This window comes from Lampetra planeri, chromosome 51 (genome assembly GCF_965212315.1).
Source record: "Lampetra planeri chromosome 51, kcLamPlan1.2.h2, whole genome shotgun sequence".
NCBI classification, from domain to species: domain Eukaryota; kingdom Metazoa; phylum Chordata; class Hyperoartia; order Petromyzontiformes; family Petromyzontidae; genus Lampetra; species Lampetra planeri.
In genome coordinates this window covers 6,660,256-6,681,585 of record NC_136157.1, presented here as the reverse complement: position 1 = coordinate 6,681,585, position 21,330 = coordinate 6,660,256, and the positions used below count along the sequence as shown (strand labels likewise).

The following is a 21,330-nucleotide window of genomic DNA, read 5'->3' as shown; positions in this document are numbered from 1 at the left end:
CCATTCACCTCCCAATCACATCCCATTCACCTCCCATTCACCTGCCATTCACCTCCCAATCACCTCCCATTCACCTCCCATTCACCTCCCAATCACCTCCCATTCACCTCCCATTCACCTCCCAATCACATCCCATTCACCTCCCAATCACCTCCCATTCACCTCCCAATCACATCCCATTCACCTCCCAATCACCTCCCATTCACCTGCCATTCACCTCCCAATCACATCCCATTCACCTCCCATTCACCTGCCATTCACCTCCCATTCACCTCCCAATCACATCCCATTCACCTCCCATTCACCTCCCAATCACATCCCAATCACATCCCATTCACCTCCCATTCACCTGCCATTCACCTCCCAATCACCTCCCATTCACCTCCCATTCACCTGCCATTCACCTCCCAATCACCTCCCATTCACCTCCCAATCACCTCCCAATCACATCCCAATCACATCCCATTCACCTCCCATTCACCTCCCAATCACCTCCCAATCACATCCCATTCACCTCACAATCACCTCCCATTCACCTCCCAATCACCTCCCATTCACCTCCCAATCACATCCCAATCACCTGCCATTCACCTCCCAATCACCTCCCATTCACCTCCCATTCACCTGCCATTCACCTCCCAATCACCTCCCATTCACCTCCCAATCACCTCCCATTCACCTCCCAATCACATCCCAATCACATCCCATTCACCTGCCATTCACCTGCCATTCACCTCCCAATCACCTCCCAATCACATCCCATTCACCTCACAATCACCTCCCATTCACCTCCCATTCACCTCCCATTCACCTGCCATTCACCTCCCATTCACCTGCCATTCACCTGCCATTCACATCCCATTCACCTCCCATTCACCTCCCATTCACCTCCCATTCACCTGCCATTCACCTCCCATTCACCTCCCATTCACCTGCCATTCACCTCCCATTCACCTCCCAATCACCTCCCATTCACCTCCCATTCACCTCCCAATCACCTCCCATTCACCTCCCATTCACCTCCCAATCACCTCCCATTCACCTCTCCTCCCCCGAGTTCTTATCCCGAAACCTTCACGCTCACTTCCGAGAATCACCAACCCACACATCCGTTTGCACCCTCGCCACGTGCTGCTATGTTTTTTTTTCTTCTCATTTCTCCTCCTACATGGGATGGCGTGGGGGGAGAGGGTGGGGTGGTCATGGTATTCTGGACGTGGTGTGCCGGATCGTACGAAGGAGCGCCACTCGCAAACAGCCGGCGTCGCCGCCGCCTCTCTCTCCTCTCGGGTTCGGGGAAGTTTATTGGGAACCGCGAGCGTGGACAACGCGAGTGTGAACACGAACTCAGCCAGGGTGAACACGAACTCAGTCAGGGTGAACATAAACTCAGCCAGAGTGAACACAGCCTCAGGGTGAACACAGACTCAGCCAGGGTGAACACAGACTCAGACAGGGTGAACACAGACTCAGACAGGGTGAACACAAACTCACCAGGGTGAACACAGACTCAGGGTGAACACAGACTCAGGGTGAACACAGACTAAGCCAGGGTGAACACAGACTCACCAGGGTGAAAACGGACTCAGCCAGGGTGAACACGGACTCAGCCAGGGTGAACACAGACTCAGCCAGGGTGAACACAGACTCACCAGGGTGAACACAGACTCAGCCAGGGTGAACACGAAGGCTGCTTCGCTTGGGCTCAACCCCGGCGGTACGTCAACAACAAACCCGCGTCCGTGCGACCCACGCCAACGGATAAACGACAACAACGACGAAGACCACGAGGCATTCCTATTTACACGAGCGGCGGGCCCCGGGACGACGGCCGCAGGGGCTGCACGCCCGGCCTGACGGGCCCAAGGCGCGGGGCTACGTGGGAGGGGGGGTGGGTGGGGCTATCTGAGAAGGGGCCTCCACCCCAACCCCGCTTTCATTTCTTGCACCGGGGCCCACGCTAGCCGGGCGGATCCGCTCCCCGCGCCCGCCCCCCCCCCACAACATACCACCACCACCGTGTTAAAAGCTCAATTTCCTTACATCACCGGAGTTGCTTCGAAGAGTTCCAGCGATTCCAGTTACGCTCGAGACGCGCGCGCGCGAGAGAGACGCCCTCCCCATCCCTTCCCTGCCTCCCCCCAGCGTGGGACAGAGGCCTCCGAACTCAAAACTCCTTCTTGTGACGACGGCAACGACGACAACGAACCACCCCCCCGACACCGCAATTTGAACAGAGAAGAGTGGAGGGACGGGGTAAAGAGCACGGCGGTTGCGGCCGCGACGGTCCGGCACACCCGAGGGATTCGCCGCCACCGCCAGCCCCTCGGGAGGGTGGCGGCGGTGACGGCGGTGGCGGCAGGCCGCCCGTGCAACTATCTCAAAATTAAAATGACCCGGGAATCGGCGTCGGTTCCAGCCCCCCCCCCCCCCACACTCCGAGCTGCGGACCGGCGGTCGGTGGGGCGCTGCCCAAGGCTCGGGAACCACCCACATGCCTCCCGTGGCCTGGCGCGTAACCCCACACACACCGCCGGCGAAGCGAACGCAGCCGGAACTCGCGACCGTTCACACGGCCCCCCCCCCCGTCACCCGTGCCGCGTCGGTCAACGGGTCTCGTTCGACCGTAACTGTGCGGGTTGGTGAGGGGTGGGTGCCCCCCACCTCACGCCCGGTTCATATAGTCGCTCGCCACCGATGGCAACCAGTGCGGAGCGCCAACCGATGCGCCACCGGCTTTCCCCCAACTGCAAAAATGGAATATTATAATCAAGCCGTTCAAAAGCGACCGAGCGCGACGCGGTAACGCCGACGACGACGCGTAGTAAGACATGCAAGTAAACACGGCCCCTGCCAGCATGGCCTGCACGTGAACAGAACAGCGACCGCAATGGTACGTCACATCAACCGCACCGTCAAGGTCGCAGCGACCGCACCAGTAAATCACGAGCAGCGAACAGGGTAGGAATAGAACTGCTTATAAGATCCGTCTCAACCAATCAGGGCACGACTGTTGTCGTGCGTTTGCACCACGGGCCAATCACACGCGGTATAATTTTGGCTTTGCTCCATTTCCACACACATTTACGATTCCTGTTAAAATTCCCAATTTTCGCATCTCCACACTCGCACACGGCCGAGTAGCAAGCGCCGTTAGCGAGCACCTACGAACACCGGCAGCAACGTCTCACGATGGGGTGGTGTGGCCAGCGCCATGCCCAGCTGGTAAGAACCGGCTTGGATAATTGTCACCGACGTTGGCAGTGGCTTTTGGGAAGTGAAACTCAGGCCACCAAGTTCGTAGCGCAGAGCGCAAACCCAAGCCAACGCCACTCCTTACACAGAATTACAGACGCAGACACACACACACATCAACACGCAGAGAGGCGCACACATACATACAATGCACACAGAGGAGCACACAGACACTCAACCCCCCGTGTAGCCTTAACAGACTGTTGGGGCAAGTGCTGTTAGCGAGCAGCACCTATGAAGGCCGGTGCAGTACGAGGGGGTGGGTGGCCAACACCACGCCCGGCCGCCTTTGTCTCCCCAGTGGCGATGTTTACACACCGCACCAGGTACTCGTTAGAGGCTGAGTCGACCTAGGGGAGGCCCAGGAGCGGTTCAGATAACCGTCACTGGTGTTGGCCGTGAGCGGCAATCGAACTCGGGATGCCGTGTTTGTAACGCAGCGCGCTAACCGCTGCACTACCGCTCCCCACATACACACAAGAGATGCGCACACAGACATACACACATATGCACGCACGCACACATACACACACACAACAACCGCCATTGGCCACTAAATGGCGGTGACGTCACCATGACGCTTGTGCCATTGCTCACACACATACACACGCACAACCACACGCACGCACAACCACACATACACACACACACAACCACACGCACGCAGGCGCGCACACCTCACACCCCCCATCACACGTTCTGCTGCTGCTGCTGCTGCCGGTCTGCGAGGGAATGCTCGTGCTTCTCCACCTGCACGGTGACCACGTCGCGAGCGCCCTGCGCCGCCGGAGCCCTGCGCTCTTCTTCGCCGGCGCCTCCCGGCAGGACGGCACCGCCCCCGCCGGCGCTCGCTGGCGGTGGCGGTGCAGCGGGAGGAACGACGCCGTCGGCGCCCGTGGCCCCCCGCCCCTCGCTCCTGTCGAACTCCGACGAGGTGGACATCGTCGACGAAGAGGTGGAGGAGGCCATGGACGACGACGACGGAGAGGCGGAGAGGACGCCCCCCGCCGCCGCCGCCGCCCGACCCCGCGGGTCCTCGCGCTCGGAGGGGTCGGCGTCGGCGTCGCCGTCGGCGTCGCCATGACGACGCCGCCGGTGCCGCCGCCGCCGCCGGCGCTCCTCCTGCCGCTGGGCGGCGGCCGGGGAGGGGGCCCCGGGGGCCATGGAGCCGAACGAGGAGCGGCCGGAGCGCAGGAGCGGGGTGCGCTCGCCCTCCCGCGTCTCCTCCCGCCCCGAGTCGGAGGGCGACGAGGGCGATGGCGGGGACGAGTCGCTCGACGGCTCCGAGCCCGAAGAGTCGCTCTCCGGGGCGGCGCCCAGCCGGCGCCGCCGCGAGGGGATCACGCGGCGCTTGCACACGGGGCACGTGCGCTTCGAGCCGGTGAGCCACGGGTCCACGCACTTGCAGTGGTACGCTGCGGGAGACGGAGTGGATGGGTGATGGTGTGGGTCAGGGGTACGCTGCGGGAGACGGCGTGCAGGGGGCGACGGTGAGGGCGAGTGGTACGCTGTGGGTGATGGTGTGGGTGAGTGGTACGCTGAGGGCGAGTGGTATTCTGTGGGTGACAGTGAGGGCGAGTGGTACGCTGTGGGTGACAGTGAGGGTGAGTGGTACGCTGTGGATGACAGTGAGGGCGAGTGGTACGCTGTGGGTGACGCTGTGGTTGAGTGGTATGCTGTGGGTGAGTGGTACGCTGTGGGCGAGTGGTACATTGTGGGTGACGGTGAGGGCGAGTGATACGCCGTGAGGGTGAGTGGTACGCTGTGGCGGGGGGCGGGCGGGGGGGGGGGGGTACCGTGCGAGCAGGGCAGCACGCGCAGCTTGTCCCCTTCCAGGTACTCGTCCAGGCAGATGGCGCAAACCTCGTACGCGTCACCTGCACGCGAGACAAAGGTCCCCCCCTCACCGTATAGCCTCTGCGGCAAGTGCCGGCCGCGCCAATGCCCCGGGCCCCGGCGTGCCAAGCGTGACGAGGAGGTGTCGTGTGGCCGGCACGACGCCCCGGGCCGCCCAGAACCGGTTCAGATATCCGTCGCCGCCGATGTTGGCAGCGTGTTGCACTAACTGCCGAGCCACCGCTCCCCCCCGCGTGTGTACAAAGACAAAGATCCCCCGTGTAACAGCACCTGCCCCAACAAGACTTGTTGTTGGGGCAAGTGCGGTTAGCGAGCACCTATGCAGGCCGACGGGGCACACGAGAGGTTGGGGTGGGGCCAGCACTGTGCCCGGCCGCCTTTGTCTCCCCGCTGCTGACGTTTACACACCACACCAAGTACTCAATCCTCAGGCTAAGTCGACCTAGGGGAGGGCCAGAAATTGTTCAAATAACCACGGCTGATGTTGGCTGTGGCCTGGAATCGAACTCGGGCAGCAGGGCAAACCACTGCACCACCGCTCCAAATCCCAACACGCAGACGCACACAGACACACGCACACAAGCAATCGGGACACACACGCACATAACATAACCGTCGTTCACCACCAAGTGGCGGTGACGTCACCACGGCGCTTGCGCCAGGCTAGGTGCACTTTGAGACCAGGTGAAGTGTCTAAAGCCCGCTGGCAGGAGGTCACGGAACAGACCTTGGTGCCATGCGTTGACCGTCCGAGATGATTGGCCGATGTACCAACTGCGCTCCCCACTGTACCAACTCTGTGTTTTATCCACCCGGGGCTCTGCTCGTTGTTGTGAGCTCCTCTGCCCTCCGCTGTTGCTGGTGGGCGACTGCCTCCAACTGCCCAGTAGCAGCGTCCTTTACAAGCACGCACGCACACACACGCACAGTGGCGCGCACGCACGCAAGGCGCACCTTTTTTGAACTTGTGAATGGGCAGCTTCTGCAGCTGTTCCCGGGCCAGGCGGTTCCTGCGCGCCCTCCTCCGGTCCCTCATCACCTTCACCACCTGCGGCGAGAGGCCACGGCGCGTTCACAACGCGCACCGTCAACGTCGACATCGTCTTCATGGTCGTCATCGTCATCAACATCGTTGTCGTCAACGTCGTCAACGTCGACATCGTCTTCATCGTCGTCATCGTCATCGTCGGCAACATCGTTGTCGTCAACGTCGTCAACAGTGTCATCGTCGTCATCGTCATCGTCGTCATCGTCGACATCGTCGTCATCGTTGTCGACATCGTCATTGACATCGTCGGCATCGTCGTCGTCATTGACATCGTCGTCGACATCGTCGTCATCATCAACGTCGTCAACATCGTCGTCGTCAACATCGTTGCCGTTGTCGTCAACGTCGTCGGCGTGCCTACAAAGTTCTCAGCACTCGGTGCAAAACGTCGCGGCGCCTTTGCCGAGCCCCGCTCAGTACGACCGCCACTCGGTACGACCGCCACCGCCCCCAACCCCCCACCGGAGAGGGACGACCGCCCGCCACCGGAGCCGTCGCGCCGCCGCGGCTTGCGTACCAAGAACACGACGAGGAGGATGAAGCAGATGCCGACGATGACGAGGAAGGGGATGAGGTAGTACTCGAGCGGAATGGAGAAGTCCGGCGTTACCACCACGTGGCCTCTACGCAGAGGAGGGGGCAATCGTCATCGTCGTCAGCGAGCCGTCGCCGCTGCACACGCTCCGCTCGCTGCACACGCCGCACAAACCGCTCACTACACAGACCGTACACGCCGCTCGCCGCACACACCACATACTGCACCGCTGCACATCGCTGCACACGCCGTGCCGCCAGCTCGTCCCCACGTGCTCACCCGACGTCGTACACAAACTCCTCGAGGAGGCGGTTGGCCGTGCTCTGCCCCACAAACACCGAGGGGATGTCAATCTTCTTCCAGATGTCGGCTACGGACAGACGGACGGAGGGAGGAAGGAGAGGGAGGAGAGGGAGGGAGGAGAGGGAGGGAGGAGAGGGAGGGAGGAGATGAGAGGGAGGAGAGGGAGGGAGGAAAGAGAGGGAGGAAAGGGAGGGAGGAGAGGGAGGGAGGAAGGGAGGGAGGAAAGGGAGGGAGGAGAGGGAGGGAGGAGAGGGAGGGGAGGGAGCAGAGGAGAGAGGGAGGGAGGAGGAGAGGGAGGAGATGAGAGGGGGGAGGAGAGGGAGGGGGGAGAGGGAGGTAGGTTTTAACAAGGTAACTAAGACTTTGATCACAGTCACACTGACGAGAGAGATGAGTCGGCACGTGAGGATGGCAATGAGTGCATTTCTCTCCCTCGCTACCATCACTGGTGCCCATGCTGAGCAGCTGGTTGGAGTCGACGTTGTGCACAATCGCAGCCTTGAATCCGGCCTTTTGGGCGTTCAGAACCTGGGTGCGCACACACACACACACACGAACGCACGCACACACGCACGCGCACGCACGGCACGCACACGCACGGCACGCACGCACGCACACGCACGCACACGCACGCACACGCACACGGGCACAGCAGCATCGACAACACGGTGAGGCGCGGTTCTCGTGACCCTACCCAGGCAGACAACCAATCAGGGTCGCTGCGACGGAAGAACGGAGGCCTCTCTGCACCCAGCGGGAGGCCTTGGCCTACTCCCCGATTGCTCGTCTGACTCGACGCTTGTTGTCAGGTGAGCGGGCTGTTGTCCCACTCATGACCGTGGTAAACAGCCCAGGGTGGGCACCTCGCCCAGCACCACCACCACCACCACCACCGCCACCACCACCAGCACCACCAGCACCACCAGCACCACCAGCACCACCAGCACCACCAGCACCACCAGCACCACGACCACCAGCGCTCACCTTCACGTCAAAGTTGCAGTCGTATCGCCTGATGAGCACGATGAAGGTGGAGGCAGCGGTGCTGTTGTGCGGCGGAGGAGCGATGGGCTGGCAGGCGTTGGCCGGCCTGGCGTAGACCAGGTAGCCCTGCGGCGGGGGAGAGAGAGGCGATGAGCGCCACGGCACCACCGCGTGTTGCGGCACGGCCACGGCCGAGGGGGGTGGGGGGGGCCGCCCCGGCACGGCGCGAGCTCGCGGGCAGCGGAGAACGGCGATCAAAAAAATCCATCGTCGTACTGTACTGCTGCGCCAACGTCTATGCCCCACCGCCGCCTTCACTAACCCGCAATGTCTTCTTGGTTCTTTCGGTAAAGTCACGTAGAAGGGAAATAATAAAATAATAAAAATAAAACATTATAAAATCATTCTCACGACGTTTCGGCCACAACGCAATCAGCCGTCCTCAGGTGAAGAACAGGTCTGTCGGACGCTGTCTTTCCGTGATAATTATTTTATTATGTTTAATTTTTATTATTTTATTACTTCCCTTCTACGTGACTTTACCGAAAGGACCAAGAAGATGAATCCCTGCAGTCACGAAAGCTTTAAATCGAAATTTTACCCGCAATGCCCGACGTGGTGATGCATGGGAGGAGGCCCTTCTACAGCAACGAATTGCCACAAGGGCTGCACGGGCAATGCGTGCGACGTCAGTGTTCGTCCGTGAGCGTGTGTGTGTGCGCACGGTCGTCCGTGTGTGCGCGCGTGTTCATCTGTGTGTGTACGCACGGTCGTCCGTGTGTGCGCGCGTGTTCATCCGTGTGTGTGCGCACGGTCGTCCGTGTGTGCGCGCGTGTTCATCCGTGTGTGTGCGCACAGTCGTCCGTGTGTGCGCGCGTGTTCATCCGTGTGTGTGCGCACGGTCGTCCGTGTGTGCGCGCGTGTTCGTCTGTGTGTGTGCGCACGGTCGTCCGTGTGTGCGCGCGTGTTCATCCGTGTGTGTGCGCACAGTCGTCCGTGTGTGCGCGCGTGTTCATCCGTGTGTGTGCGCACGGTCGTCCGTGTGTGCGCGCGTGTTCATCCGTGTGTGTGCGCACGGTCGTCCGTGTGTGCGCGCGTGTTCGTCCGTGTGTGTGCGCACGGTCGTCCGTGTGTGCGCGCGTGTTCATCCGTGTGTGTGCGCACGGTCGTCCGTGTGTGCGCGCGTGTTCATCCGTGTGTGTGCGCACAGTCGTCCGTGTGTGCGCGCGTGTTCATCCGTGTGCGTGCGCACGGTCGTCCGTGTGTGCGCGCGTGTTCATCCGTGTGTGTGCGCACGGTCGTCCGTGTGTGCGCGCGTGTTCATCCGTGTGTGTGCGCACGGTCGTCCGTGTGTGCGCGCGTGTTCATCCGTGTGTGTGCGCACGGTCGTCCGTGTGTGCGCGCGTGTTCATCCGTGTGTGTGCGCACAGTCGTCCGTGTGTGCGCGCGTGTTCATCCGTGTGTGTGCGCACGGTCGTCCGTGTGTGCGCGCGTGTTCATCCGTGTGTGTGCGCGCGTGTTCATCCGTGTGTGCGCGCGTGTTCGTCCGTGAGCGTGAGTGCGGAGCAGTAGCGGTTAGCGCGCGGCACTACAGACCCAGCGACCCGAGTTCGATTGCCGCTCCCGACCAACACCAGTGACGATTATCTGAACCGGTCCTGGTCCAACCCTAGGTCGACTCAGCCTCGAATGAGTACCTGGTGTGGTGTGCAAACATCGCCACTGGGGAGACAAAGGCGGCCAGGCGTGGTGTTGGCTACCCACCCCCTCGTGTGCCGTTCCACCCTTCATAGTTGCTCGCTAACAGCACTTGCCCTAACAGTCTGTTCAGGCTATATGGGGGATCTTTGTCTTTGCCTCTGTGTGTGCGATCGTGCACTTGGTTGAGATGGCGATAATCGTCCTTCCGTGAGCTCCTGCCAGCAAGCCTTCAACAAATCGCATGGCCTCAGAGTGCACCTAGCCTGGCACAAGCGCCGTAGTGATGTCACCTCCACTGAGCGGCGAAAGGTGATTGTTGTGCGCGTGCGTGTGTCTGTGTCTGTCTCTGTGTGCGTGTTTCTGTGTGGATGTATCTACGCGTGTGAACGTGGGGAGTGGTGGCGCAGTGGTCAGTGCAGCGCGCAACGAACCCGGCGACCCGGGTTCAAATCCCGCTGACGACCAACAACAGTGACTGCGAATATTTGAACTGGTCCAGGGCCTCCCTCCCCCTAGGTCGACTCAGCCTTAAACGAGCACATGGTGCAGTGTCTTCAGGAGACAAAGGTAGCCGGGCAAAGTGCTGGCCACACGCCCCATCGTGTGCCACACGTTGTGGCCTTAGTAGGTGCTCGCCAACAGCACTTTCCACAAGTCTGTCGTGAGCTACACGGGGACCTTTGTCTGTCTGCGCGCGGCGGCAAGAAAGCAGAAGGCGGCTCTCGGACGATTGTTGGGATCCGGCCAAAGCCGTCAGTCACGGTCACGTGCCGGCCAAGCCGCGAGGGTGCTGATCTTAAAGGTGCATTGGAAAATGTTGATACTCCGACTGATGCTCCTGCAGCTAATCTGGCTGTGACGGTCCCACCTGATGACGGAGACTTGTGTTGCCTCCGAAACGTCGTGATTTTTGTTTTATTCAATTTTATTTTCATTAATTTTGATGTTTTACCTACGTGACTTTACCGAATAAACCTAAGAATATGATGCTCCTGCTGTTGTGGAGTGACTCATGCAGCCAGCTATGGCTGCAGAGTTTGGTAGTACATGTTGTTTACATCGTTTATTGTGAAAATTCGGTCACAGTTCCTATGATCACTGTTTCCTTGCTTTTATGGCTTTATTTTGGTGATTTTCGATAAGTTTTTTGGTTTGGCCATGTTTGTTTGTTGTAGTACAGAGTTAGGCTGATGGCCTTAATCTAAGTTGTCTTGTGGTTGTTGTTGTTCGACTTGCATCCCACTGGGATTTTTGCACATTTTTGTGTACGGTGCTTTTTCTGCAATATTTTACTGTCCTTTCTTGGATTTTCTGTTTGCACTCAGTCACATAGTCACTTTAAGATGTTTTTTGTTCATGTTTTTGTTTGTTGCGGTTGCACCCGATTCAAGAGCCGAATGGCACACAGGGCTATACCAAATAAATGAACTTGAAACTGGAAGGGGGGGCACCGTGGCGCACAAACCACGTGACGCGGCACCCCGGGAGGTTGCCGCGTTCTCAAAAAACACGCACGTCTCTCGGTTCCTCTCCCACACACCGACTGCCACGTGGTCTCGCCTTCAAAACTCCTGCCAGCAGCAACGGAAGCGCTGCAACCGCGGCAAACCCCAAAGACGCTTGCAGATGCGCTGCTACGGCCGTATGGGAACGCGCTTCCTTCCGATGTCAGGAAGACAGTGAGAGCCGTGCACTTTTAAATCGTCGTCTGGATTCACAAACTCGTTTCTTGTGAACTGCTTGTTGTTGCGTTTAGTTTGTCGTCCTTCCCCGCCCCACACCTCCGATTAGCACGGTCAGCTACGTACGCTGCGAAATAAGTTCAACGTGCGTACGTACAGCCCTGCAGGATGAGGCCCTCCCCCCACGGAGGCTTTACGAGGTTCACACGGGGATTATTCGACCACGCGTGGCCACGTCGGGAAAATGCGGGGGTTGCTGCCGGCGGACGGCACGTGCACGCAGGGGGCACAGAAGTACAGCACAACGTTGGATTGTTTTTTGTTGGCAGCGGTGCCCTCTGCTCGCCCCACTGATGCATGACTGACAACCACGCAAGCTCTGGCCAGGCTCAACACGACTTAGCTTGCACGCTCCGAGATTTGCTCGTTAAGGCGCTCAAAAGTGAATCCACTTAAAATTCGGAGCGTTCTGCCAGCAGTAAGGCGGTTGGCGTGGCTGTTAAGCACTGCGACCAGCGGGGGTTTTGTGTACGCATCACATGACTCCCCATGTGACTGGTCAGATATGCCAAGCGCTCATCCATTCACGCGCGCACAAAAAATAACAGAGACAAAGATCCCCCGTGTAGCCCCAACGGACTGTTGGGGCAAGTGCTGTTAGCGAGGAGCACTTATGAAGGCCGGCACGGCACAAGTGGGGGTGGGCGGCCAGCATCACGCCCGACCGCCTTTGCCTCCCCAGTAGCGATGTTTACTACACCGGGTCAGATAACCATCACTGGTGTTGGTCGTGAGCGGTAATCGAAGCCGGGTCGCTGGGTTTGTAGCGCAGCGCGCTAATCGCTACACCACCGCTCCCCACGCACGCACACACACACACACACGTGACACGGTCACAAGAACGTTTAGTAACTCACCATTTCTATACGAACGATACGGTTTTTAGCCGCCCTTTGCCCGTTCTAACGACGCAGAAAGTGGGAATGAACGAGCGCTATCCATCCGATTCTGATTCTGTCTGCATTGCGGGTAAATACGATCCAGTGTGAATGACAGAATTTTTTATAAAGCTGCCGTATTGCGACGTCACGTTACCGGAATTGTAAACGTCATGGGTTTGCTCTCCAACACACAACCGGTGTGGCCTCACGTCGTAACCAATTGCCACGTTTTGTTAACGCGACCAACGTTGCCGATTGGCCGTGTCGAGTTGGTGGCGGGTTTACCGCATTTGCATTTACACGATCTCACCCAAAATGAAAAAAAACCTTTATTACGGACGATATTGGTCGCGAAAAGACCTACTGCGTGTCAAACTGTTGCGTTGCTACTAGGCACTCCAGAAGAAGACGGGACACATTCATCAAAGCGACCCTGCCGGGCAAACGCTTCCGTGGACAAACGCGAATTGCGGAACACGTTACAGAGTCGCGAGCATAGCCCGCGGTTTATTCCTGGCGGGCAGGCACCGGGAGGGGAGGGGGGGGAGGGGGGAGGGTGTTACCTTGAGCCCTTCCTTGGGCAGCTGGTAGCCAAACATCGCTGGCATGTCGTCAAACGCCATGGTGCGGTTGTCCCAGCCGACCTGCGCGCAAGGTGGGGGGCGGGGGACGGGCGGTGAACCCCCGACGGCTCGTGTCACGCGCCTCTCTTCACGACGACCAAACCTCACGATCGCCGCCTCCTCCCCCGCCCCCTCCGACCCCCACTAATAAACGAGCGGCGTAAAAGCGTCGGTGCGAGAAACTCGGTGAATCGTAACGCCGCCCCCCCCTCCTGTCGTTCATCGCCGCGGCATCGTCTTCCGTGTTTGTATCGGCGCGGAAATGCCTCCACCACTCGCCAAAGGCGCTCTTACGCCCGCAAAAGCCAGCGACGCACCACCACCGCCTCAAAGGAGTGGTTGTCAACCTTGATTTGAAGCTTTCGTGACTGCGGGAATCCAGTCACGTGACTTTACCGAAAGAACCAAAGAGTATGGTTGTCAACCCTCACGTTGGCTACCTGTGTACCCGCCTTGTTTAATGTTGTTTCATCCGAGTGCTAACCCCCCCCCACCCCCAACCCTTGCCGGACCCGACATGATTCTGAGAAATACATTTTATGAATAACGAACATTGTAGCCGATTGTCCATTTCGTGAGGTATATCCTAACCTAGCGAATAAAAAATATAAATATCTACGGGCGCTCTGCACGCGTGACGTAATTCGTTGGAGCTCGCTGGTTACGCTTGAAAACCCGCATTGTGTACGATCATCGAGTTTAAAAAGATCTCTTATAACATTCTAGACTACCACGTGGATTTAAAATGCATCGTAGCAGAGGTCGCAATCGGGTACCCGATACCCATACCCTACCCGATACCCATACCCTACCCGATACCCATACCTTACCCGATACCCATACCCTACCCGATACCCATACCCTACCCGATACCCATACCCTACCCGATACCCATACCCTACCCGATACCCTACCCGATACCCATACCCTACCCGATACCCATACCCTACCCGATACCCATACCCTACCCGATACCCATACCCTACCCGATACCCATACCCTACCCGATACCCATACCCTACCCGATACCCTACCCGATACCCATACCCTACCCATACCCTACCCGATACCCATACCCTACCCGATACCCGGCTACCCGTACCCAGTCGGGTAGCCGTTTGCGACCCTGGTGCGGCCGGGTACGGGTACGGGTACGGGTACGGGTACGGGTACGGGTAGGCCGTGAGTCACTGGTGAGTCACCGTTTGTCACTCATTTCCCAACGTCTTGTCTCTTCTCACAATTCAAGTTCCTAGAATCAACCCACCCGCGCCTGCGACATGGCTTCATCCCAGAGGTCGCAATCGGGTACCCGATACCCATACCCGGCTACACGGGTATCGGGTAGGGTACGGGTACCCGTTTGCGACCCTGGTGCGGCCGGGTACGCGTAAGGAATCAAAACCCGTTTGCGACCTCTGCATCATAGTCATTTTACATTGGCACATTCATACGTGATTATTCACCAATGATATAATTTCACACATTGCTAAACCGCCTCACGTACCGCCTGGGACATTTCCACGTACCCCCAGGGGTCCACGTACCTCCCCCGGTTGAGAGCCACTTGCCCTCAAGGGTTGGGGCTTTCCCAGGAGAGCTTAAAAACCTCGTGTTGTGCATGGCAGTAACGGTAAAGAGGCAGCCACGGCAGCAAGAGGGGGCCCGGTTTGTTCGAAGGTGAGACCTCAGTTATCGAAGTCTTTGAATGAGGCGCGTCCGAGTGAAGATGACTGGGCCCCGACTTCACAACTCATGCTACGGCTGCCTCTGAAATGGCCCCGTATTATACATCTGTAAAGAAGAGCATTATAGCTCTTCGGATTCCTCCAGTAATAAATAAAGATGCTGATTCTGAAAAGCTGCCACTGGACAAAGCTTTTCTACAGGTGCCTCCCTCTGTAGCAAAACCACCCAGGGGTGAGTAGCGATGCGTGTAACTCTCCCACGTGCTTTCGGCTTGTACGGCGTGCTGATCAATTCGATTATTTAGCGGTAATAAAATGTCCGCGTTATAAGCCACTTTGTTGAGCTATCGCTTGTGGCCAGGTCACTTCTGAAAAAGAGCTGTGGGTCTCATTCATGGTTGTGCCGTTTAATGCGTGGGTTTACGCAGTAACTGTTACTCATCATAATAGATCTTTGGGTATGGCCGCAATATCCAATTATGAATTCTGGTTTCCAATCCATATGAATGTCGCGCCTGTGACTGAACCTGGGTTTTCATGTGTAGCGAGATGATGGTCTCGGCACGGTCACTGGTGACTTGCATTAGAGACCTGTAGAATTACATAGAAATCTTGTGAATTGCACGGAGACCCATCGACTCGCGTAGACCGAGGTGCGATTAAACCTGGTTCTCAAGCGTAGCGAGTTAATGATCTTAACCTGGTAACCAACGACTGCACCAAAAAAAGTTATCATGTCAAATTTAGTTTTGAGCTTAAGCTACATTCGAGCTCTAAGAATTAAAAATATCGGGTTCACCGTCACACAAAGAACTTTACTCTCAGTGACAGAATGGGTGAGAAAGTGGCTACCCGCTACTTTATGGATCAGAAATCACTTGAACGGATCTCAAAGGTAGCTCTGGCATATCCGCTTCCGCGAGATGTTCTAACACAAAGGGTGATGGGACGCAACGCGATTGCTTCAAAACAGATTTTTCGCGACCGTGCCGAGACGTTGAGAGAGCGAGAGAGACACCCACAGCCACAACGTCGCCGCTCGTCTTGGGCAGCGTAAGAATCATGGCGAGCAGCGCGGCGGAGCACAGGGGGAGCGACACCAGGCCCAGCGGGGCCCGCGCCGCAGTCAGGCCAGACATCACGACGCCGGATGAACGCACCCTGCCAACACACACAGAACGACAAAGACAAAGATCACTCCCCCCTCCTCACAGCCTTAACAGACGTTTTGGGGCAATTAGCTGCGAGCGAGTAGAAGCACCAATCAAGGCCGGCACGGTACACGAGGGGGTGGGTGGCCAGCACCACGCCCCGGCCGCCTTTGTCTCCCCAGTGGCGTTGTTTACACACCGCACCAGGCAATCATTTGAGGCTGAGTCGACCTAGGGGGAAGGCCGAGGACCGGTTCCGATAATCGTCACTGGCACTGGCCGTGAGCGGGAATCAAACTTGGGTCACTGTGTTCGTAGTGCAGCGAGCAAACCACGAAACTACCAGACACACCCACCCACATTATTGTATGTGTCCTGTAATCAATTAAGTTAGGAGCATTGTTAGCTGAAATTAGTCAAATTGTGATGTGAATTGGACATGACCCGATTACAAGGTCTGGCACCGTGATTACAAAGGACTAGTCCTTTGTAATCACGGTGCCAGTAACAAATGTGTTTGCAGTAAGGTGTTGTGTGTATGCCGGGCGACCCATTTATATAATCATGGAGGTCCCATGATGTAGCTGCTTACCTCAAGCTCTCAATGTTCCTGATAGTGCATTGTCTTTGTGTTGTTCGCCTTTTGGCGTCCTCTGGTCTAACATTGTTTGAGACTAGGCTCTAATGAAAGCTGTCTCTGGTATGGACCAATCAGTTTCAAAGACAATGTATCATTTTCCCACAGAGGATGTTTTTTGTTCGCATATTCACCACAACTATACATGTGGTTAACGCAGACATGATTCCTTGCACAAGGTTTCAGTTTAGCGTTTTAACATTTTAACACCTTTCTAGATTTGAAGTTTTCGTGACTGCAATGATCCATACTCTTGGTTCTTTCGGTGAAGTCACGTAGGTAAAGAAAATACAAAATAAAAGAATCACGACGTTTCGATTGCAACACAAGCAATCATCATCAGGTGTGACAACCACAGCAAGGAAGCGATTCGATTAAGCTGTGATTTCTTGTCCCGTTATGGTTCATTCTAGATTCAAATCTAGAATTAATTCTAGATTTAAATCTAGAATGAACCACCTCTACGGGGAGGGATTCCACTTATCTGTTAGAGCCAGAGGTGGGACAAAGTCATTGTTATGCAAGTCCAAGTCGAGTCGCAAGTCATCAAATTCATGACTCGAGTCTGACTCGAGTCCAAGTCACATGACTCGAGTCCACACCTCTGGTTAGAGCTTTTAACAGATTGTTAACAAGAATAGGTTTTACGCCAGAAAGCGTAAAACCTATTTTTATGACCCATTTAGTCACCACACTGTAGACATCGGCGCAAAAACAACATTCTTGAAAATCTTTGCATACTACCCCTTCCAGTCTCAATACCTCCAAATAAACAAGTTAACTTCCTCCCCGTGTAAGATGCGGGGCCCACCGCTCTCACATTCTTCTTGTCGGGAAGAAGGCAACACGGGCTCATTGTCGTTGTGTGGTTTGTGCCCGTACCGGCACGAATTCCACAACACGATATTTGTGAAAAGTGAGGTACACCCATTGCATTCGATCAACCCAGCGTGTAAGATGAGAGAGCGTTATAAACAAAGCATGCCGCAGATCGATATAAAACACACACACTCTGAATAAATAAGCTCGCAATATGAATACACTGGAGATTGAATTGCGTGAGTCACTTGATGTGGGCAAAGTGAGACTAGGTCTCTGGCACTATTCAATCAGACAATCTCTGGGTGATGTTTTTTTCCCAGATTCGCATTCCTTTGCAAATTCCCGCTTCTTTAGCTGAACAGTTTTGAAATATGAAGGGATGCCACTTTTTAACCTTCGTGGAAGTGTAAGGTTATGGTTTTCTAGTTTAGGGAGCTTGGGTTTATGGGGTTGGCTTCGAGGTTAGGTTTTATGTGGTTATGGTTTAGGGTTTTTGGATTAAAGATTAATAGATTAGGGTTGACGGGGTAAGGGATTAAGGTTACGGTTTAAGGTTAGGGTTTAGGTTAATGCTTTATGGTTTGGAGGTCAAAGGTTAGTGCTTAGGCCAGCAGGTTAGGGTTTAGGCCTGCAGGTTAGGGTTTAGGCCAGCAGGTTAGGGTCTAGGTGTGCAGGTTAGGGTTTAGGCCTGCAGGTTAGGGTTTAGGCCTGCAGGTTAGGGTTTAGGCCTGCAGGTTAGGGTTTAGGCCAGCATATTAGGGTTGAGGCCTGCAGGTTAGGGTTTAGGCCAGAATGTTAGGGTTTAGGCCGGCAGGTTAGTGTTTAGGCCAGCATATTAGGGTTGAGGCCTGCATGTTAGGGTTTAGGCCAGCATATTAGGGTCTAGGCCGGCAGGTTAGGGTTTAGGCCGGCAGGTTAGGGTTTAGGCCTGCATGTCAGGGTTTAGGCCGGCAGGTTACGGTGTATGGCTTAGGGAGAAGAGTCGCAGCGACTTTCTTTCTTACCACGCCTCGCATGAGCCCGGCTACCCTGAGTTCAATTCCCGGATAGCATCAGTGGCGAGACACACATGAACCCACCCCCCCCCCCCCATTCGCCATCCCTGCTTTGTCCAGTGAGGCAAAGTATGGTCAAACAACCCCCGTAGCGAGACATAGTAGCGTGGGGAGCCCTTCGTTCAGCGTGCGACACATTAGTCTGCGATATGCCCATGCGTAGTAGTTTCCGCGTCTGCCTCTCGGTGTGTCTCTCGAAGTTATCACTCAAGTGACGTCTCAGAATCAGTGCGAAAGGCGCAGACGTGCAGATGCAAACACCAGTCGCTACATCGCGTCTTGTTACAACCTCTTTTGATTCTGTCCCACAATTCGATCGCCCTCGTCAGCCACGGTCAATCCACTGGGGGATGAAGGCCTCTCAAAGCTTCCGCCACCACGGCGAACGATCGTGCGATGCACTGCGTAAACATATCTCTGCATCCGTAACATCGTTGTTTGTTTTTGGGGTTCTCTGCGTCTGTATGTTCGGTCACATCCCCATATTTCATGGTCTCTCGTCGCCCCTGCTTAATGCCGAGAAAGCACACACCCGTGATTTATAACAATAACAACAACAACAACAATAATATCAACACACTGCGCACAGTTTACGGAAGCTTGTGTCGTAACCCCCGCCATAAAATGTAAACCCCCTACCGGTCAACACGCGCCTCTCCCGGCAGTAACAATCAGGTAAGCCGGGGGGGTACGCGGCACGCGCTCGGGCCTACAACCCGCACCCACCCCGACAAAGCGGAAAAACAAAAAACCGAACAAGCGGCCTTCTCGCCACCCTGCCCGGCGCGCTCACCCCCAGCGGGGGACGGAGTCTCTGCCGCCGGAGTTCCGACGTCCGCTGGCTGCCTCCTCTCGAATCTCCTCACGCGAGCGTCTGGTTCGGCGTCTTCCCCCTCCGCCGTGTACCAACAAGACGCCGGAATGGCACTGAGGTCACGTGACCCCCCCCCACCTCCCCCCCCCAGGTCACGTGCCCGGCTCGAGCGCCACTACATTTGCTAGACTGGATTGGCACCAGAGTTTGGGGGGTGGAGGGGGTGCGTGTGGGGTGGATCGTCTCGCATTTCATAGAGCGGATAGGCGCCGCCGCCGCAATGTTTTCAAAGGGGGAAGCTGCGTAGCCAATCAGAGTGGGGCGCGGGGGGAGGTTGTTGATGCCGCGTGACCACGGAGGGTGGGAGTTGGAGGAAGTGGGGGGGAAGTGGGGGGGGTGAGAGGGTGTGGCGGGGGGGTGAGAGGGGGGGGATGAGAGGGGGGGTGAGAGGGGGGATGAGAGGGGGGGGATGAGAGGGGAGGGGTGAGAGGGGGGGTGAGAGGGGGGGGGTGAGAGGGGGGGGTGAGAGGGGGGGGGAGAATGGGGGGTGAGAGGGGAGGGGATGAAAGGGGGGGGGGGGGGAGAGAGGGGGGGATGAGAGGGGGAGGGATGAGAGAGGGGGAGGGATGAGAGAGGGGGGGTGAGAGGGGGGGGGTGAGAAGGGGGGTGATAAGGGGGGGTGAGAGGCGGGGGGATGAAAGGGGGGGGATGAGAGGGGGGGGTGAGAAGGGGGGGTGATAACGGGGGGTGAGAGGCGGGGGGATGAGAGGGGGGGGGTGAGAGGGGGGGGTGAGAGGGGGGGGGGGTGAGAAGGGGGGGTGAGAGGCGGGGGGATGAAAGGGGGGGGGTGAGAGGGGGGGTGAGAAGGGGGGGGAGGTGAGAGGGGGGGATGAGAGGGGGGGATGAGAGGGGGGGAGGGATGAGAAGGGGGGTGAGAAGGGAGGGGTGAGAAGGGGGGGTGAGAGGGAGGGGATGAAAGGGGGGGGGATGAGAGGAAGGGGTGATCTCACCGGGTTGGTAAAGGTGCAGCCCTGCAAGTGCCGTGCTCACTCCACTGCTGGTGGAGGGAGTCCGAGAGACAGGGCCGTATTATCCAATAGGCACTCGCAAACTAGAGGCCCTATCAATAAACACAAAATGTGACTTTTTTTGTTTGTTTGAATGATAAGAAGAAACAACAACCAAAATATCTTCTTAAATAAATAAATATATTTATATTGCAAGGGTAGGCACAGTGCACTGTATATACAAAGCAGCAGAGTCATCTCAATCGGTTCTCTCTCTCTCATAAGGCGAGAGAGAGAGATTCAGGCCAGGAAATTAACTCCCATCGAATCAGGGGCACAGACTGCAGAGTGAACGCATCAGCGGCCAACGACGATCTGGCCCAGCAGCACCAGCAGCAGCAGCAGCACCAGCAGCAGCAGCAGCACCAGCACCACCAGCAGCAGCAGCACCAGCACCAGCAGCACCAGCACCAGCAGCACCAGCACCAGCAGCAGCAGCACCAGCACCACCAGCAGCAGCAGCAGCAGCACCAGCAACAGCAGCACCAGCAGCACCAGCAGCACCAGCACCAGCAGCAGCAGCACCAGCACCACCAGCAGCAGCAGCAGCACCAGCAACAGCACCAGAAGCAGCACCAGCACCACCAGCAGCAGCAGCAGCAGCACCAGCAGCACCAGCAGCAGCAGCACCAGCAGCAGCAGCAGCACCACCAGCAGCACCACCAGCACCAGCAGCACCAGCACCAGCAGCAACAGCAGCACCAGCAGCAGCAGCACCAGCACCACCAGCAGCAGCAGCAGCACCACCAGCAGCACCAGCAGCACCAGCAGCACCAGCAGCACCAGCACCAGCAGCAGCAGCACCAGCAGCAGCAGCAGCAGCACCAGCAGCAGCAGCACCAGCAGCACCAGCAGCAGCAGCACCAGCAGCAGCACCAGCAGCAGCAGCAGCACCACCAGCAGCAGCACCAGCAGCAGCACCAGCAGCTGTTAAAAAGTCACCAATAATGAAGGCCTTACCGAACCACGAGTGCCCAAAGGGCTCAAAAGAGAAGCTCAATCCGACCCTGCCTCGAGCCTCGCCAAGAGGTACCCACACTTTGTGCCCCAGCCACGCGCGGAGTTGTCCAGACAGATTTTTGCTGTTTTTTTCTGGATTTTTCTGTTTGCACATAGTAGAAGGGAAATAATAAAATAATAAAAATAAAACATAATAAAAGACATTGT

General features: G+C 56.9%; 1 protein-coding gene across 1 annotated transcript; it reads right to left on the bottom strand.

Annotated features, from left to right (window-relative positions):
• Positions 1–1,801: 1,801 nt before the first annotated feature.
• Positions 1,802–20,131, bottom strand: LOC144734564 (E3 ubiquitin-protein ligase RNF13-like). Its single transcript, XM_078616811.1, has 13 exons — positions 20,107–20,131; positions 15,640–15,778; positions 12,870–12,950; positions 7,983–8,108; positions 7,439–7,526; positions 6,975–7,065; positions 6,678–6,783; positions 6,067–6,160; positions 5,052–5,132; positions 4,281–4,670; positions 4,006–4,106; positions 2,790–2,863; positions 1,802–1,853 (listed from the first exon to the last, which is right to left on the bottom strand). The coding sequence occupies exons 2-13, from the start codon at positions 15,754–15,756 to the stop codon at positions 1,802–1,804; spliced, it is 1,401 nt and encodes a 466-aa protein (XP_078472937.1). The 5' UTR covers positions 15,757–15,778; positions 20,107–20,131.
• Positions 20,132–21,330: the final 1,199 nt, after the last annotated feature.